This window comes from Drosophila albomicans, chromosome 2R (assembly GCF_009650485.2).
Source record: "Drosophila albomicans strain 15112-1751.03 chromosome 2R, ASM965048v2, whole genome shotgun sequence".
NCBI lineage: Eukaryota > Metazoa > Arthropoda > Insecta > Diptera > Drosophilidae > Drosophila > Drosophila albomicans.
In genome coordinates, this window is record NC_047631.2 from 8,503,298 (window position 1) to 8,522,651 (window position 19,354).

Consider the following 19,354-nt stretch of genomic DNA (forward strand, 5'->3'; position numbering starts at 1 on the left):
CACTGGCAGCATGACCACAATGCCACATGGGTCTCTCTGGTTAATGGCAACTCGCGGGAGCCACGTCCCATGGCTGCGGTCAAGTTGAGTTATGCATGCATCGCTTCCGGCCTTGTCATTTCATACTAATCAGCATCCGCTGAACGGATTTCGGGAGTGGAAAAATGCGAGTACATAATTTGGAGCGCGTCTGCTTGGCTTTTTGATTTACATGCAATGGACAGCCAAAAATGTGGCGCAACATTTGCCAGTCTCTATTAAGCGTATGAGCAATTGTAATAGCATTTTACAATGCATTCAAGTCGCTGCTGCATTTGTACAGCACTGCGTATAAGTGATGTGCATATAAATTAGATTTGCTTCACTTCACGTTGCCACCGCACAAAAAAAAAAAAAACAAAATTACAAAACCAGCAAAACAACAGAGAACAGAGCAGAAGAGAAATGCATGAAAATTGAAAATTTATTGCATTATATTCCACAAACGCACACGCACACCCGCAGATGAAACAGTCCGGTTTCATTTCGCATTACGCATACGCACCGTTGTTAATTTCATATTCAGAATTGAGGGCAGCCCCCAAAGGGAAATTGCGCATGTACTCTCGTACTTACTTCCCTTTAACCATATATACTTTATTATGCATTTTAGGCAGCACGTGTGTGAGCGCTTTTGTATGCCACTGTGGATTTTGGCCAAAAAGGCCGCTACTTAATGTAAAGCCTCAGCCATTTGGCAAAGCTTTGATCTTACACGGCATGACTCTCGTGGTCACCTTGGCTGTGGTCCCTTTCTAGGCTGCCACTCATAAGCCAGCAGCCATTGACTTTGAATGGTCTCCAGTGTGCGTCCAATGCGCCAGACATTCCTTCATTGAGTTAGTGAGCTTCTACGAAAACGAGGCAATGAAATTATGAATGTAAACAGCCAACAAGCAGCTTAGTTGGGCATAATAAAAGGCCAAGCACATTGGCCGTATCTCGGCATAAATTTCATGCCAACTTTCCTGCTTGCTGCTAAAGGTAACTGTCAAGTGAATTAGCTGAACTACTTGTTAATCTTTAATTAGCGAATTCCCACCTTCACTTACAGCGAAAGCTAAATTATTTAAGCACTCGATGCACCTGCTTGGACTTTGTTAATTATAAATGTATATATATTTTTTCTGTTCTGAACCTATTCTTAGCAGAAGCTTCAAAGCATGTATTAAGCTATTCTTGCAAAGAAAAGTTCTTGTTAATAAAAAAGGAGCTTAAACTGTTATATAGTTAAAGTTTATTACATTTTCAATAAAATTGAGAGCAAAAAAAATGGTATATGCGCTTAAAACGCAAAGTGTAATAGTCTTAGTTGACAAATAATATTCAGAATACTATGCAAAATACAGCTCAACGATATTAATTTAATTGAACATATAAATAAATAGGCTTTAAATACAAAGAATTTTATGTAAAGAATCCTATTCATAATAAAAAAAGAACTACAATTCGTTAATATAATGAAACTGTTTTTTTAATATATTAAAATATATTAAATAAAATTTAAACTGCCAGAAATTTAATTTAAATAACTGAAAAAAACAAAAAAAATCAACTTATTAAGTTGGATCCTAAAATAAACATCTTAAAGATTTTAATTTCACAACTGAATATACAAATTAATATATATTTATATTCAATTTTAACTGCAAGAAATAATAACAATTGGCTCAAGTGTTCAATTGATTTGGTTAATTAAAATATTTTTGCATGAAAAAATAAAATATTTTGACAGCTTAGTTAAAATATTTAAATTGAATTTCTCAATAAGTAAATTTGTTGATTATTATTTAAATAAATTTAAATTTAAATTGTAAACTTATTGTTAGTATCAAAGTTAAGGAGAAGATTCAATAAATAAAAGCAAAGTACTCTCAAAAAAAAAAAAAATGTAAATAAATAAATTTAAAAATACTGCAATATAGAAATTATAGATTTTAATTTCACTACTGAATATATGAATTTTTATGTAACAATATAAAGTTTTAGCTGCAAGAAATTTAATTTAATTAATTGCATTCATAATGCAAATAAAACAGCATTGCTATATATTTTAATGAAACTTTTTTCATAAAATATAAAATGATAGATTAAATACAAATATTTATTCAAGAAGTAAAGTTCTTCGCAATAAATTTGTGTGGTGGTGTTATTTGAAATCCATAACTTATGAAAGCTAGAAAATGTATTTCTTTTGCAAGTGCAAACATTAAGATAGGCAAGGGGACTGCGACGACAGCAATGACTTGTCATTTTAGCAAGCAATGCAATAAAAGTGCAAACGCTCTATTTGTGCAATGCAGGCAAACAAATTAACCGACACACCCACATGTTTACGTAGATATTATTTATGAGCATAGCGGTTATACATATGCATGTGAAGGACAAAGGAAAGGGAAGAGCGGGTAGCATGTTATTTGACATGCGGTGGTTTTGTAGCGCTAGAGAAAACATCAAAATATTAGCAGCGTCAATAACTGCACACATTTGCACATTCGGTCTGATGAGTTGAACGACATGCGAGACATGAACTGAGGGTTGGCATTTGAGTGGCACACAAAAAGCGCAGCAGACCCAATAATGCTGTCGATGACGTTGTCGATGTTGATGTTGATGTTGATGTCGTTGCCGATGACAATGGCAACGATGACGATGACGATGTGTATCTAATGGTTGACGTTGTTGTTTGCAAATTGACTTTTGTCAGGCAGTTGTTGCTGCTGTGTGTTGTGTGTTGTGTGTTGCTGATGCGGTTCGTCAATAAATATTAGCTAGATAATATGCCGACATCTGCATAAGGATATATGCAATAAGTAGCTTACATCTTTTCTCCTCTCCTCTCCCCCTCCCATTGCAGAACTACAACAATATCAGCAGCAGCAGCAGCAACAGCAGCAGCAAGCTGGCAAACATCAGGGTAATGGAAGCGTGCTAACTGGCATGCAGACGCATCATATACGCGGTCCACGGCCACCGTTGCGCACCGCCTCCTCGACGACAACGACAACCAGCAGCAACAGCAACAGCAACAGTAGCAGCAACGCCAACAACAACCCTGGGGCTGTCGTGCTGCTCGATCAGACGCCATCGGGTGGCAGCAGCAGCAGCGGCGTCAGCAGTGCACCCAGCTCCTCGAAGGGGCACATTCATGCCCATGCCCATGGCCACATGGTGCACGGCCATGGCGAAAGTCTCGGCATGAGTTCTACCACAGCTGCTTCACAGCATCAGCAACAGCAGCAGCAGCAAGTGCCACAGGCAGCCATCGATGAGATGCGCGTCTGATAGGTATCGGTCTTTGAGTTGGATTTATAGTCATCAACCGGGTAAGTTGACCCTTGGGCATCATGGAAATTTAATCGCAGCAAGAGGGGAATTTCGTCAATTGGCAATTTCATATCTTAACAACTGTCTGCAATAGTTCAACTAGCCACTAACATTGATATATTGCAATGATAAATACCAAGCAATCCTTGCTTGAGACGTTCTCATATTTAATTAATGTATGTAAAGCAATTGAAGGAACTTTTTCTTTAAATTTGCATAATACATTTTTTATTAAATTTTATTCATTTTTAAAGTAACAGAAATTTGCTGCACAGTAATTTTTATACCCGCTGCCCTTAGGGTAGAAGGATATTATAAGTTTGTGCCGGCAGGAAATGTATGTAACAGCAGAAGCAGAAGCCATCTTCGACCCTATAAAGTATATACTCTTGATCAGCGCTAACTGCCGATACGATATAGCCATGTCCATGGGCAAAAATGTCTACTTTCTAGGTGTCTTTTATGCTTTGGCAGACAATCTGGTATATTTTGCACTCTATAGTATATTTTGAATCCATCAGTATGTAAATATACCAAATATACTATTTGTCATATTTTAGCAATTTTGTGGTATATTTTTAGAATAATACCAGAATATTTTGCTTTTACTCAAAATGAGTTGATGAATTCCCATGCTTCGCTCTCCCATATAATCGGCGGCGATCAATGCGTCTGCCATCTCGCTAGCGGCCTCAAGTGCTACATTCATCGCAGCGAACATGTCGCTGACAAATCGCTGTATATCTAGTACATCGGCCAAGGGGTCCATCGGATGCTATATCTAATTTCACTTGTCCTCTTATCGGGGGCTGCTCGTGACCCTCGCACACGCGAAGCACATGCTGTAGGTTTTGCCAGATTACCTTATTGTCCAACGGTTTTGTGTCGTTTGTCATTTTAATATCTTTGTTATAGTTCTTGTTCATCGGTTCCTTGTGATCCGATTTCAATTGTGAACCTAACTTCGGCTTAACGCGCACTTTTCGTAATCTTTCCAGCATATTGAGTAATCTGCGCATTTTTGCGTTTCAATTTAATTTCTAGTCAGCTCCTAGATAAAACAGTGTGAGTTCAAAATCAAATATATTTTCAGCCAGTATCTATTTGTATATATTTATTTGATTTTAGTTTAGATTGGTACAAATATAAAATGTTATACTAAATCTAACAAGTCAAAGTATTATATGCAACGTAACAAATTTAATTTTATTACCAAAATATTTGTTTCTTTTTTTATGAAATCTATATAAGTGATGGTTATCAATTTTGATGGATTATTTGGGACATCTATTAGAAATTATATTAATAGTTTTATTCACAAATTCAACTGTACCCTCATGCACAACACTATTGATTTTAACGTTATTAGTGCATTCGTTTGTGTCCATGCTTTGACCTGTACTAACGATCCAGAATAAACACATTTTATTGCCATTTGGACAAAAATCGAAAAAGCCGCAGCCACCATCTCCTTTACAAAGTGTAGTTCTACCATTATATGAATTTACATCTATGTGATAGTCTCTATTTGCGATGTTATCTGTATTGTTTAGTGTTCCATCGACAATAACGAAATTTAGTTTTTGATTTAACTTTCTTTCTTTCGTATCCCACGCAAAAACTGAGCCATTGCGATTTGTATAACCTTTCTCCCAATCAAAGTGGATTCCCGGTATGCAAACTATTCTGAATGGCAAATATGGGTTTGCTTGCAGATGCAAAAGAGCCGAATCGGATGTAAATCGTGTCGGATTATATTGGCTAAAAAGCAAAAGATATCACAATAGCTGCGAATATAATTGACAAAATGGAACTTACGGATTAATAATTACCTGCTGAACTATCCAACACTCACTGTGCCTATCAGGCACATCCTTCCAACAATCATTGTGGCTATCAATGACGGATACAATGGCTTTTTGGGCTGGCATCACACGAAATCGGTTAATTCCAAAGATGTTTATTCCATCACTAACGCAATGAGCAGCAGTCAATACGAAATTATGTCGTATTAGCACACCACCACAGGAGTATTCGAACTGTTGCATATCGTTGTTGTCATAAATAGCAACTGACCATGGTGAATGGTACGGTTCTGTTTCTGGGGCATTTACAGACATTGACGATTCCTGCTCGTTTAATCCGCATTTTATAGAGCAAGATTCATCTCTATTACCAGAATGTTTCCAAGTTCCGTTGTTGAGACACACCGACGTAAACTTCGAATTAGTTTCTTTATATTGAGGTAAACAATCATAAGTAACTGTGGTTCCTGGTTCCCAACTGGGTGCGACGTCGCATCTCATAGTTGCTCCGTCCCGTGTCTTGCAGTTTGGTTCCATTGAGTCCAGGCAATACAATTCAGTTGTATTGCACATTTCTAGATAAAAGATAAAAAAAAAAAAATTGATAATTATTAATTTTGTAAGATGGTGTTGAAAATTCTATTAAAAAGTACACACTGCCGCATCTTGGTTTGGGTGGAAGTTCCTTAGAGTTGAGTTGCCATTCTTTGTCTCGACAACGATATATTTTTCCCGTAGACCTTCTGGGAACAACATTAAGTTATTCGAACAGTTGAACTTTACATTCGCGTCAGTTAAAGGAGGTTTTATCTTCTCTACGCAATTTTTGCCGTCGTTTGAACATTTCCAAATGCGCAAATTTTCTGAATAATGATCATAAGTATCTAATCTGCAGCCTAAATCTCCATTAGTTCCTGGGGTCTTATTACGATTGTCGACACACTTTGGTAATTCATGTAACCATTTTCCATTTCCATTTTCATCAATCGTGCACACATTCCACTTTATGCCCTCGAAGGCTTCATCAGAATCGTAGCACTCAAATTGAACTACACCGATTGCATAGACAAAATAATTCGTTTCATAATTTTCCTTCTTAGCATACATTGTTGTGTTGCCCGTAAATTTTAAACCATTTTTTTTAGGCTCTGCACATATAACTGCCGGCTTCGGAATCCATTTTTCGTTATATTTACAATGAATTTCCAACTCATCGGAGCCATCGAGGCAATCATATTTGTTGTCGCACAGTTGACTACTATTATAGATGATCTTTCCATTGCCACACTGGAAATAGGGATACTTAAGTTCTTGCATGCACATCTCTATAGACTCATCCCGGCCATTCGGACAATCGAACTTGTCATCACATATTTTATCCGCGGAAATACAATCTTCTTCTTCGGTTGAAGCTTGACATGCCAGCTGAGGTCTATAAATAAATTAATTTTAAATTTAACTATAATTGATTATCAATTAATTCAATTAAAATTAAATAAATTAAAATTTTCAATTGCATTACCATAGAATTGCCTACTTTATTTGACTTTGAATATTATTACTATTGATTGTGCCTATTTTATTTAAATAAGAATAAATTACTAAAAGGAATAAATGTGAATTTTAAATAATTCCATATTCTACAAATATTCAAAAATACAAAAATATCATAAAGGCTATATTTGGTATCTCGATATAGTTTTACGTTAAAAATATAAAATGGAATATAAAATATACCAGATTGTTAGCCAAAGTTATCTTTAAGGTTTATCTCAATAGATCTTCAGAGCTTCCTTTCTGAAGAGCCACGAAAGAAATGTGGCCTTTCCCAGCATACAAAAGCACAATATTTTAAAAATTTTTTGAAATTTCGATTTAAATATAAGCAGTCTTAGTCTATCTCTGAACCTAAAACGATACACTCAGCGTCAAAGAGAATGGAAACAGCCGAAAATAATGATAGAGAAAAATAAAAGTCAACTATCTACAGGAAGTGTTATACGATGTATTGCTCTTATTTTGCTCGAAATTGCCAATTATGCCATTAGATATGATTATCATTAACAACTCAATGAAAATTCTCTCTTATTCATGATGAATGATATTGAAATTTATTTCATTAGAGAACACTCTATTTAAAAAAAATATTTTCTCTAAGAGTTTGTGGGGACATTGAAACCCGGAGTGAAGTAATTATACATAAATTTCATTTAATCACAAATCGAACACATTTTATGGAGATAATAGAGCTTTTTACATAACATTTATGTTTTAGTGTAACTTTTAACCAAGCTGTTGGTAAAATCGTCAGAGTTTTTAAAATCACTCACAAAATTCACAGATGAAGTGTTACTTTAAATTAAAAAAGTCGGTTCTATGTAATTAAATTGAAATTTATTTATTATTATTATTATTTTCTTTACTATCCGTTTTTAAGCATAAAAAATATTCAATGATCTACATAATTTTTGTGAACCAAAATTGTTGGCTTAATAAATTTTTAGAGTCAGGCGATGTAAATGACTACCAGATATAGCCGCGATTTAGAGCTGTTTATTTCTCTACATCTTTCAATGCCTTAAATTTGTAATATTTTTTTTGTTCTTACTTTACTTTTTTACACTTTTGTATTTATATTTCTGAAAATCAGCTGTGTGCACATATTAGTAAGTATTATTTTCTTAAGTCTTTAAGAAAAATGGTTTTTGTTTTTGTCATGTGAATTTAAATGTATTTGTATAATTTTTACGTACTTTTCGCATTTCGAATTTTGAATTTGGAGGTCAAGCTTTATTTCTTCCTCCTTACAAATTGCAGGCGACTCATCAGATTGATCGATACAATCAATTATTTTATTACATATTTGAGATTTAAAGATTGGCACTCCGTTTGCACAGTAGAAAGTTGAAGGACGGCTAATTATGGGATATTTGCAATTAACATATAACTCATCCTCGCCAAAAGAACACTCTTTTCTTCCATTACACAGTGCACTAAGTCTAAGACACTTTTTATCAAAAGGGCACTCAAAATCACACTTCCCATTGCATAATACGAATAGGATGCCTAGCAGAATCACCAAATTCACGAGGGTTATGCGATTGAACATAATGTCAAAAGTCTTCACTGAGCTCACAATTCAGACTGCCTTACCATTGCTCTCGACAGTCCATTTATACTTCTTATTACAGTGAAGCCTTCTTGACGAATACACTCCGTAGCGAACCTTTCGTCTCTCAGGGGCAGTGCTTGTACAACCATGAGAGATTTAACAGTGCTCACTTAGAGGGCTCGAGAGCTTATGCACGATAAATAAAGTATATATATGTACATATGTACATATGTGTTTTTACGCGAGCTTATGTTGGAAAATTCTTATTTGCCATTTTTAAGCTGATAAGCTACAATTACAACAATATGAATATTATTATCGCAAAGACTTTCAAAGAGGAAGTTCGGATGCTATTATATAACGCAGATATTATGAGTTCATAATAATTTAAAGATTTAACCAATGGTATGACCAAATTTACAAAATTTTAAATATGAAAAATATGATTAAAAAATGACTTACCATAACAATCCACTTATGCATTAACTTATGCGATAACTAAATTATATATAAATAATAAGGTTCTGGAAAGCTTAAACAGCAAGTAAGAAAGTTAGATACCCGCTACCCATTTTTAATAAAGGCAAAATATTGCGGTATCATTTTCAAAATATACCGAAAATACTAAAAAAAATACTAAAAATATACCAAATGGTATGTTTGGTATATCGATATAGTACACCATTCAAAATATACCGTAAACGGCCCAATGTGCCAGATTGTCGGCCAAAGCAACTAAAACCCCTAATAAGTAGGCGTTTTTACCCATACAAAAGTATTTCAGGAATCATAACTACTACAGTAATTATTATATATACCAAAATATGTAGCTCTAGCATTAAAATTACACTTGTTATTCGAGTTTTGTCAATTTGCGGGGGCGGAAGTGGGCGTGGCAAAAATTTGAAACAAACTTGATCTGCGTGCAAACATAACAAATGCTGTCGAAAAAAAATTATAGCTTTATCTCTTATAGTCTCTGAGATCTAGGTGTTCATACGGACGGACGGACAGACGGACAGACGGACATGGCTATATCATCTCGGCCGTTGACGCTGATCAAGAATATATATACTTTATAGGGTCGGAGATGCCTCCTTCCACCTGTTACATACATTTCCTGTCGGCACAAAGTTATAATACCCTTCTACCCTATGGGTAGCGGGTATAAAAATTGGAAGATCTCACAATTCATATAATGAAATGTATTATATTTATTATTTTATTTTAATAAATAAACTTTCAATTGAAAATATTGTAACTGATGTGCTAGTAAACATAAATTAATCACACGTGATTCTCAACCATTTCACCTGTCGGTCACAATCCTCCAACAACTTTCTTTTCATTGGAAATTGCAAAAGCGATGTCTGTGAAGTTGTTTCAGCTTGAAATTGCAGGAGCGATGTCTGAGAAGTTTTATCTTTATTTTCCCCGATTTCAATTGATAGTCAACTCTCCAGATTTGAAATATATGGTTCACTGCTAACATTTGTATTAAAGAAATCCACCTCAAGAATGTGTCTCAATAGACTTTTGAAACTCTCATCGATTTCCACTCCATTTTCTTGGAGAACTTCCAGAATTTCTTTATTATTTATATATATATTCTCCTTCTTTTGGGGAATTTAACTATTCTGATATTCGATTTTTTCCAAAATGTTTAATTCCGAATCTACTTCGCTAATCATGTTGACACTATCGGAATTTGTACTTCCAATTGTAAATATCGTATCATCTTCTTGACTTTTACCAGCGTCTTTCTCAATGTTTATTAAACGGTCAACATCAGTTAGCTCACAAACTTCCATTAAAGAATTTATTATATATCCAATAATATTTTTAGATAGGACAGCATCGCAATTAGAATTATTTGAGCTTGTGTTTTCTTGAAGTTCACTTTTGAAAGTCATTTCTTTTTTATTTGAAATATCTTCATCACATTTCTTGGCAACTCAACTTGCTCTTTTGCATTTTCATTTATTGTCAAAGTATTTTAACATTCATTAGAAATTGTTTCATCGATATTGAATTTTCTATCGCATAAAGTTCTAAAGATTTGCTCCTTAGCCAGCCATCCAAATCTCGCCATTTTTCCATTACATCCGGAACGATTTTGCTACCGAATAGAGATCGATTCAATGCCACATTTTCTTCATCAAGAGTGACGTAATTTTAAAATTACTCAATTTCTGCTTGTAATATTATATATGTAAATGCAAAATATTTTTATATTCTGATAAGTCAATTTTGTACTTCATATGTATATTTCGTTTGAATTTTCTAAAAATATAAATAAAATGTACCAAGGCTTTGAAAGGTTTGCAATTAACTGATTATATATTATATTTGTTTTTTAATGCGAAAATTATACTGAGTTTCTTTATTAATTTGTAGTAAAGTTATAAAAATAATTTATTGGGGTAATATTGTGGTTCATATCAAATTTATAATCAACAAAACCAATAAAGTGCACTTTGGAGAATTCAATTATTGCAGCATATGTTCGATACTTTCGGGGAATTGCGCCGAATAATCTCAAACAAATTTTGGGTTATCAAAGTTATGCATAAACAGAAAGTTTGTAATCACCATATGCTGCCATGTCGTGTGGAAAATAACATACATACATTATACATACCTGAAAAAACCCTTTAGAGGCGCCAATTTTCCACTTGCAGACTCTTTATGCTTTTGCATAGTCCGGAAAATGGTTGTTGTCTCTTCTTGTACATAGTGTACTATGTGTGTGGGCAAGCCATTAATTCAGCTGGCATACAATTAAATTTGCATTTCTTTCATTTTTTTGTGCCTACAAGAAATATATGTAACAGGTAGAAGAAGGCATCTCCGACCCTATAAAGTATCTTGATCAGTGTCAACTGCCAGACGATCTAGCCATGTCCGTCTTTCCGTCTGTCTGTCCGTATGAAAACCTAGATCTCAGAGACTATAAGAGATACAGCTATTATTTTCGATAGCACATGTTATGTTTGAACGCAGATCAAGTTTGTTTCAAATCTTTGCCACGCCCACTTCCGCCCCCGCAAATTGACAAAACTCGAATAACAAGCGTAATTTTAAGGCTAGTGTGGCGAATTTCGGTATATACAATAATAACTATAGTAATTGGGATTCCTGATTCCTTTCTTGCGATCAGATAAAAATTGTCAAAGTTATTAAAGAAATACTTTTGTATAGGCAAAAACGACTACTTACTAGGGCTCTTAATTGCTTTTACTGACAATCTGCTATATTGTGCCGCCTACGGTATATTTTGAATGCGGTATACCAAATATACCATTTGGCATACTTTTATTATTTTTGTAGTATTTTTGGTAAAATGTTGAGACAAATACCAAAATATTTTGCTTTTAGGTAGCGGGTATCTCACAGTCGAGCACACTCGACTGTAGCTTTCTTACTTGTTTTCGATAGCACTTGTTTTGTTTACACTCAAATTAAGTTTGTTTCAAATTTTTATCACGCCCTCTTTCGCCCCCATAAATTGTCAAGACTCGAACAATAAGCTAGGTATTTTGGTAGCTAGTTTTGGTAAAAACAATAATAACTATAGTCTTTGTGATTGTCGCAGTTATTAAAGAAATACTTTTGTATGGGCAAAAACGTCTACTTTCTAGGTGTCTTTTATGCTTTGGCTGACAATCTGGTATATTTTGCATTCAATAGTATATATATAATGTAATATCAATATACCAAATATACTATTTGTCATATTTAAGCATTTTTGTGGTATATTAATTTGGTATATTTTGAGAATAATACCGCAATATTTTGCTATTCTTAAAAATGAGTAGCGGCCATCTCACAGTCGAGGACACTTGACTTAACCACTTGTTTGTACATAAAATAATAACTAGAATATTTATCATTCCTGGTATGTTGTGCTAAAAATTTTTAAAGAAATACATTGTCCATTTAAAAATATATTGTAATCTTTGGTGTGTTTCAAATGTAACAATATGTAAATATACCAAATATGTAATGTAGTATATGTGCGGTATATTACTGGTATGTTTGCAGAAAAAAATTAATAGTTGCTTCCGTAACTTCGTAAGGCATAAGCAAATCTCCCTATTAAATTTATTATTTGGCTAATAATCAATTCTCACATCTTAAGCCACCCTGATCTGACCATCATATGGTTGACACCATATGCATATGCAGACTCTCCTTGTCATCAAGAATCAATGGCGTCTGATTGGCGTCCCAAGGCAAAGCATCTCGCAGCAGCTGCTGGAAATCGCTCAGTCGCTCCTCAAAGGATACGCAAAAGCGCATTGAATCAATGGCAATGTACACCTGACCCAGATCCGTCACATCTTGATCCGTCCCAAACAAACCCTGAAGTCCCACCAGCTGTGAGGCATAGCGTGCTCCTGCCATCACTCCGCAAAGTGTTTCAACCATGGCGGCCAAACCAAATCCCTTGTACTCGGGCGCAAATGGAAGCAAGCGTTGAGCTTGTAAAGCATCTGCCACATTGCTAGTCGCCAGCCCATTGCAATCCAAGGCCAGATACGGCGGCAACTGATCCGCATAACCATTGCAGTAATCGAGCTCCAGTTGTTCAATCGTATAGCCCGGCATGCCCACATTCATGACGAACTGTTGCTTTGTGCCTGTTGCCTCTGCACAGTTTATCGAATTGGCGCCGAGCAGCGGCTCCTTGCCTCCGTTGGCCACCAAATCGGACAGTCCACTTGACATGCAGACGCCGCGCAAACGTTGCGACAATGCCTGGCATGCGTACAATGAAGCCATGCCAATGTTGTTGGAGCATCGAGACACCACAAGGCCAATGGTCTGTTCCCTTTCCTTAGACATGGCCAAATCCATGCAGAAATTGGCCCATCCGCCATGGCCAACGCCTCGCGCTCACAAAACACTTTCGGCGTCATTCGTGGATCGACTCTCAAATTGAGTAGATCGTTGGCACACACTCGGCACATGCTGTAGATTTTGGCAAAGAAATGTGTGTCGTTTGTTGTTTTAATATCTTTCTTGTAGGTCTTTTTAATCGGTTCCTCCGATTTCAATTGTGAACTTAACTTCGGCTTGACACGCACTTTTTGTAATCTTTCCAGCATATTGAGTATTCTGCGCATTGCAAGTTAATTTCTAGACAGCTCCTATATGCACAAGTGTGAGTTAAAAATCAAATATATTTTCAGCTAGTATGTATTTGAATACATTTATTTGATATTAGTTAACATTGGTACATATATAAAATGAAATACTAAATCTAAGAAGTTAAACGCAACTAATATTATTTCCATACCAAAATATTTGTATTTATTTTATGAAATCTATATAAGTGGTGGTTATCAATTTGGATGGATTATTATTTGGGACATTTATTAGAAATTGCCTTTATATATTTATTCACAAATGCAACTGTACTCGGATGCACAACGCTATTGATTTTAACGTTATTAGTGCATTCGTTTGTATCCATGCTTTGACCTGTACTAACGATCCCGAATAAACACATTTTCTTGCCATTAGGACAATCATCGAAAAAGCCGCAGCCACTATCTCCTTTACAAAGTGTAGTTTTAACATTATATGAGGTTACATCTATGTGATAGTCTCTATTTGCGATGTTATCTGTATTGTTTAGTGTTCCATCGACAATAACGAAATTTAGTTTTTGATTTAACTTTCTTTCTTTCGTATCCCACGCAAAAACTGAGCCATTGCGATTTGCATAACCTTTCTCCCAATCAAAGTGGATTCCCGGTATGCAAACTATTCTGAATGGCAAAAATGGGTTTGCTTGCAGATGCAAAAGAGCCGAATCGGATGTATACCGTGTCGGATCATATTTGCTAAAAAGTAAAAAATATTAATAACAGCTGCGAATATGATTGACAGAATGGAACTTACGGATCAATAATTATCTGCTGAACTATCCAACACTCACTGTGTTTATCAGCCTCGTCTTTATTGGTTTCATTGGCCTTTCGACAATCATTGTGGCTATCAATGATGGATACATTGGCTTTTTGGGCTGGCATCACACGAAATCGGTTAATTCCAAAGTTGTTTATTCCATCACTAACGCAATGAGCAGCAGTCAATACGAAATTATGTCGTATTAGGACACCACCACAGGAGTATTCGAACTGTTGCATATCGTTGTTGTCATAAATAGCAACTGACCATGGTGAATGGTACGGTTCCGTTTCTGGGCCATTTACAGACATTCCCGTTTGCAGCTCGTTTAATCCGCATTTTATTGAGCAAGATTCATCTCTATTACCAGAATGTTTCCAAGTTCCGTTGTCAAGGCACACCGAGGTAAAATTTAAATTAGTGTCGTGTCTGTATTCAGGAAAACATTCATAAGTAACTGTGGTTCCTGGTTTCCAACTGGGTGCCTGTTCGCATTTCGTAGTTGATCCGTCCCGTTTCTTGCATTTTGGTTCCATCGAGTCCAGGCAATACAATTCAGTTGTATTGCACATTTCTAGATAAAAGATAAAAAAAAAAAAAAAACAAATTAATAAATATTCATTTTGTAAGATGGTGATGAAAATTCTACTAAAAAGTACACACTGCCGCATCTTGGTTTGGGTGGAAGTTCCATAGAGTTGAGTTGCCATTCTTTGTCTCGACAACGATATATTCTTTCCCGTAGACCTTCCGGGAACAACATTAAGTTCTTCGAACAGTTGAACTTTACATACGCGTCAGTTAAAGGTGGTTTTATCTTCTCTACGCAATTTTTGCCGTCGTTTGAACATTTCCAAATGCGCAAATTTTCTGAATAATGATCATAAGTATCTAATCTGCAGCCCAAATCTCCATTTGTGTTTTGGTTCTTATTACGATTGTCCACACACTCTGGTAAATCATTCAACCATTTTCCATTTCCATTTTCATCAATCTTGCACACATTCCACTTTATGCCCTTGAAGTCTTCCTTAGAATCGTAGCACTCAAATTGAACTACACCGCTTGCATAGACAAAATAATGCGTTTCATTATTTTCCTTCTCAGCATACATTGTTGTGTTGCTCGTAAATTTTATATTATTTCTCTTAGGCTCTTCACATGTAACTGGCTGCTTCCGTTCCCATTTTTCGTTATATTGACAATGAGTTTCCAACTCATCGGAGCCATCGAGGCAATCATATTTGTTGTCGCACAGTTGACTACTATTATAGATGATCTTTCCATTGCCACACTGGAAATAGGGATGCTTAAGTACTTGCATGCACATCTCTATAGATTCATCCCGGCCATTCGGACAATCGAACTTGTCATCACATATTTTATCCGCGGAAATACAATCGTCTTGGGTTGAAGCTTGACATGAGAGTTGAAATCTATAAATAAATTAAATTAAATAATTACCACAAGTATTCAAATATACGTATGCGTACATTTTAGTGAAGTGCAGAATACTATTTCACGATCTTCATTTAAAACGAATAAATGTTCTTAATATCATCAACAATTAAGCTGAAGGCCTTTGTAGCCACTTGTTTAATAGTAATAGTGATAGTGCTAGCGTTAATTTTATTTATAGCTAACCTTTTTAAATAAATAAATAACTAACATCAAAAATTAAGCGAATTTCATCACCATTTTTTTATGAAATGAAAAAATGTGGATACAAAAATATCATAAAGGCTATATTTGGTATCTCGATATAATTCTACATTAAAAATATAAAATAGAATACAAAATAAACCAGATTGTCAGCCAAAGCAACTAAGACCCATAATAAGTAGGCTGTCTGTAACAGCATGTGAGTTCTAGATGTTCATACAAACAGACGGACATGGCAATATATCTCGGCTAATTACCCTGTCAAGAATATATTATATGTATATGTACATATATATATTATAGGGTCAGAGATGGCTTCTTCTGTCTGTTACTTACATTTCTTGTAGGCACAAAGATATAATATCCTAAAGGATAGAGGGTGTTTTTATATGCTGGGAAATGCCATATAATACTAACTATAGTCCTTGTGATTCATAAAAATTTGATTACGATCGGATGATAAATGTCGAAGATATTAAAAAAAAACTTTTGTATGGGGAAAACGCTGACTTTCTACGGGTCTTAGTTGCTTTGGCCTACAATCTGGTATATTTTGCACTCTTTTGAATGTAGTACCACATCGATATACCTAAAATAGCAGTTGGTATATTTTTAGTATTTGTGTGGTATATTTTTTAGTATATTTTAAAATAATACCGCAATAGTTTGCTTTTATTCAAAATTGGTATCGCATATATCACAGTCGAGCGCACACTGTAGCTTTCTGACTTGTTTAAAATGTTTTGAAATGTCGATTTATATATAGAAACAGTCTGCCCTGAACCTAACACGATACACTCAGCGTCAAAGAGAATGGAAAGAGCCCAACACAATGAAAGAGAAAAATAAAAGTCAACTATCTACAGGAAATTGTATACGATGTATAGTATTGCTCTCGCTCAATTAGCACATGGGACCAAAAGGGAGAGCCATTAGATTAGGCAGTTTGTGATAAAAGCAGGCACGTTTTATTCATTAAAAGGTTGAAGAAACGCATCGAATTTAATTGCGATTGTATAAAGCAGACAGAAATAAACAACAAATATTTTTTCGAATTAATTTTATGATTTTTATATAATGAGTCAAAAGGTGGAATGTCCAGAAATAAAATTACTCATATTTCTTTGATCCTTTTATCTCTTACTCAATCAAATGTGATTATAACTTTTTTGTTCAAAATTGCCAGTCTCAGCATTAGACATGATTATCATTAACACCTCAATGAGAATTATTTTCTCTAAGTGTTTATGGGGACATTGAAAAACAGAGTGAAGTAATTATATGTAAATTTCATTTAATCACAAATCAAACACATTTTATGGAGATAATAGATCTTTTTAAATAACATTTATGTTTTAGTGTAGCTTTTAACCAAAGTGTTTGTAAAATCGTCAGAGTTTTTAAAAGCACTGACAAAATTCACAGATGAAGAGAAATTGATGGAAATTGAATTTTCTTTGTAACACAGATTCTTCCAAACTAAATTGAAATTTATTTATTATTATTATTATTATAATTATTTTCTTTATTATCCGTTTTTTAGCCGAAAAAATATTCAATGATCAATTATAATTTTTGTGAACCAAAAGTGATTGCTTAATAAATTTTTAAACTACCATATATAGTCGTGATTCAGAGCTGTTTATTTCTCTACATCTTTCAATGCCTTAAATTTGTAATATTTTTCTTGTTCTTACTTTAGTTTTTTACACTTTTGAATACATGTTTCTGAAAATCAGCTGTGTGCACATTTTAGTTTAGGTATTATTTTCTTTAGTGTTTAAGAAAAATGGTTTTTGTTGTTGCTATCGCTGCTGTCATGTGAATTTAAATATAATTATTACGTACTTTTCACACGTCGAATTTTGAATTCGGAGTTCAAGCTGTTCTTCATACTTCTTACAGATCGCAGGCGACTCGTCAGATTTATCGATACAATCAATTTTTGCATTGCACATTTCAGATTTAGCGATAGGCACTCCGTTTGCACAGTAGAAAGTTGCACGACGGGTAGTTATGTTATATTTGCAATTAACATGTAACTCATCCTCGCCAAAAGAACACTCTTTTGTTCCATTACACATTGCACTAAGTCTAAGACACTTTTTATCAAAAGGGCACTCAAAAAAACAGTACCCATTACATAATAGGATAACAAACGGAATCACCAAATTTACAAGGATTATGCGAATAATCATAATGTCAAAAGTCTTCACTGAGCTCACACTTCAGACTGTGTTACAATTGCTCTCGACAGTCGATTTATACTTCCTATTACAGTGAAAACTTCTTGAGTGGACATTCTCAATTTGTATGCTGATAAGCTATAATTACAAAACTATGAATATGAATATGAACACTCTTTTGCTCCATTACGCTCTGCATTATATCGAAGGGCACTTAAAATCACAGACCCTATTGCATAATGCGAATACGATGCCTAGGAGAATCACCAAATTCACGAGGGTTATGCGATTGAACATAATGTCAAAAGTCTTTACTGAACTCACAATTCAGGCTGCCTTGCAATTGCTTTCTACAGTCGATTTATACTTCTTACTACAGTGAAAACTTCTAGCGAACTTTTTGCTTATGACATTTTGTGTAGCAGTGCTTGTGCAACCATGAGAGATTTCACTGTGCTCATTTAGAGAGCTTGAGAGCTTTTGCCCGATAAATAAAGTTCACATGGGTAATTCTCCGACGGATGTCGCGTGCGACCATCTTTACAGTGAAAAAAAAACATAAACTCAAATAATGTGTTTTTACGCGAGTTTATGTTGAAAAATTCTTATTTTCTATTTTTAAGCTGATAAGGTACAATTACAACAATATGAATAATTTTATCGCAAAGAGGAATTTGGGATGCTATTATATAACGCAAATATTATGAGTTCATAATAGTTTAAAGATTTAGCCAATAGTATGACGGAATTTACAAAATTTCAAAAATTAAAAATGTCATTAAATAACAAGTAAATAACAGTCGAGTGTGCTCGACTGTGAGATACCCGCTACCCATTTTGAATAAAAGCAAAATATTCCGGTATTATTTTCAAAATATACCGAAAGTACTGCAAAATACTAAAAATTTACCGAACGGTATATTATATATATCGATATTTCGATATAGTACCACATTCAAAATATACCATAGACGGCACAATATACCATATTGTCGGCCAAAGCAACTCAGACGTAGGCGTTTTTGCCCATACAAAAATATCTCTTCTAGCTTTAAAATTACGCTTGTTATTCGATTTTGATTTTGATTTGCGGGGGCGGAAGTGGGCGTGGTAAAAATTTGAAACAAACTTGATCTGCGTGCAAACATAACAAATACTGTCGAAACAAGTAAGAAATCTACAGTCGAGTGTACTCGACTGTGAGATACCCGCTACCCATTTTGAATAAAAGAAATATATTTTGCGGTATTTTCTCAAAATATACCGAATATACTGCAAAAATACTAAAAATATACCGAATGGTA

General features: G+C 34.7%; 2 protein-coding genes across 11 annotated transcripts in view; one reads left to right on the forward strand and one right to left on the reverse strand.

The window, feature by feature from the left end:
• LOC117576857 (neuroligin-1) overlaps positions 1-19,354 on the forward strand; it is a 78,853-nt gene that overhangs the window by 46,488 nt on the left and 13,011 nt on the right. For 2 of the 3 annotated variants that reach the window (XM_034261957.2, XM_034261952.2), the window contains one exon: positions 2,897-3,365. The exons of the other annotated variant lie outside the window; for it this stretch is intronic. In XM_034261957.2, the coding sequence (XP_034117848.2) occupies positions 2,897-3,324 (428 nt within the window). In that variant the 3' untranslated portion in view covers positions 3,325-3,365. The remainder of the gene's footprint in view (positions 1-2,896; positions 3,366-19,354) is intronic. 3 annotated transcript variants of the gene reach the window in all.
• The window catches only part of LOC117576963 (low-density lipoprotein receptor-related protein 1B-like), a 79,489-nt gene that overhangs the window by 41,315 nt on the left and 18,820 nt on the right, over positions 1-19,354 (reverse strand). The window contains exons 1-5 of one of the 8 annotated variants that reach the window (XM_052006339.1): positions 17,713-18,079; positions 14,866-15,638; positions 14,194-14,776; positions 14,020-14,135; positions 4,564-5,011 (exon numbers count right to left, since the gene is read on the reverse strand). In XM_052006339.1, coding sequence (XP_051862299.1) covers positions 4,641-5,011; positions 14,020-14,135; positions 14,194-14,776; positions 14,866-15,638; positions 17,713-18,062 — 2,193 coding nt within the window. In that variant the 5' untranslated portion in view covers positions 18,063-18,079 and the 3' untranslated portion in view covers positions 4,564-4,640. Of the gene's footprint in view, positions 1-4,551; positions 5,128-5,184; positions 5,747-5,828; positions 6,604-7,924; positions 8,297-13,512; positions 14,136-14,193; positions 14,777-14,865; positions 15,639-17,712; positions 18,080-19,354 lie in introns of those variants that run through there. The other 7 variants (XM_052006343.1, XM_052006345.1, XM_034262139.2 and 4 more) reach the window with 7 other exon arrangements.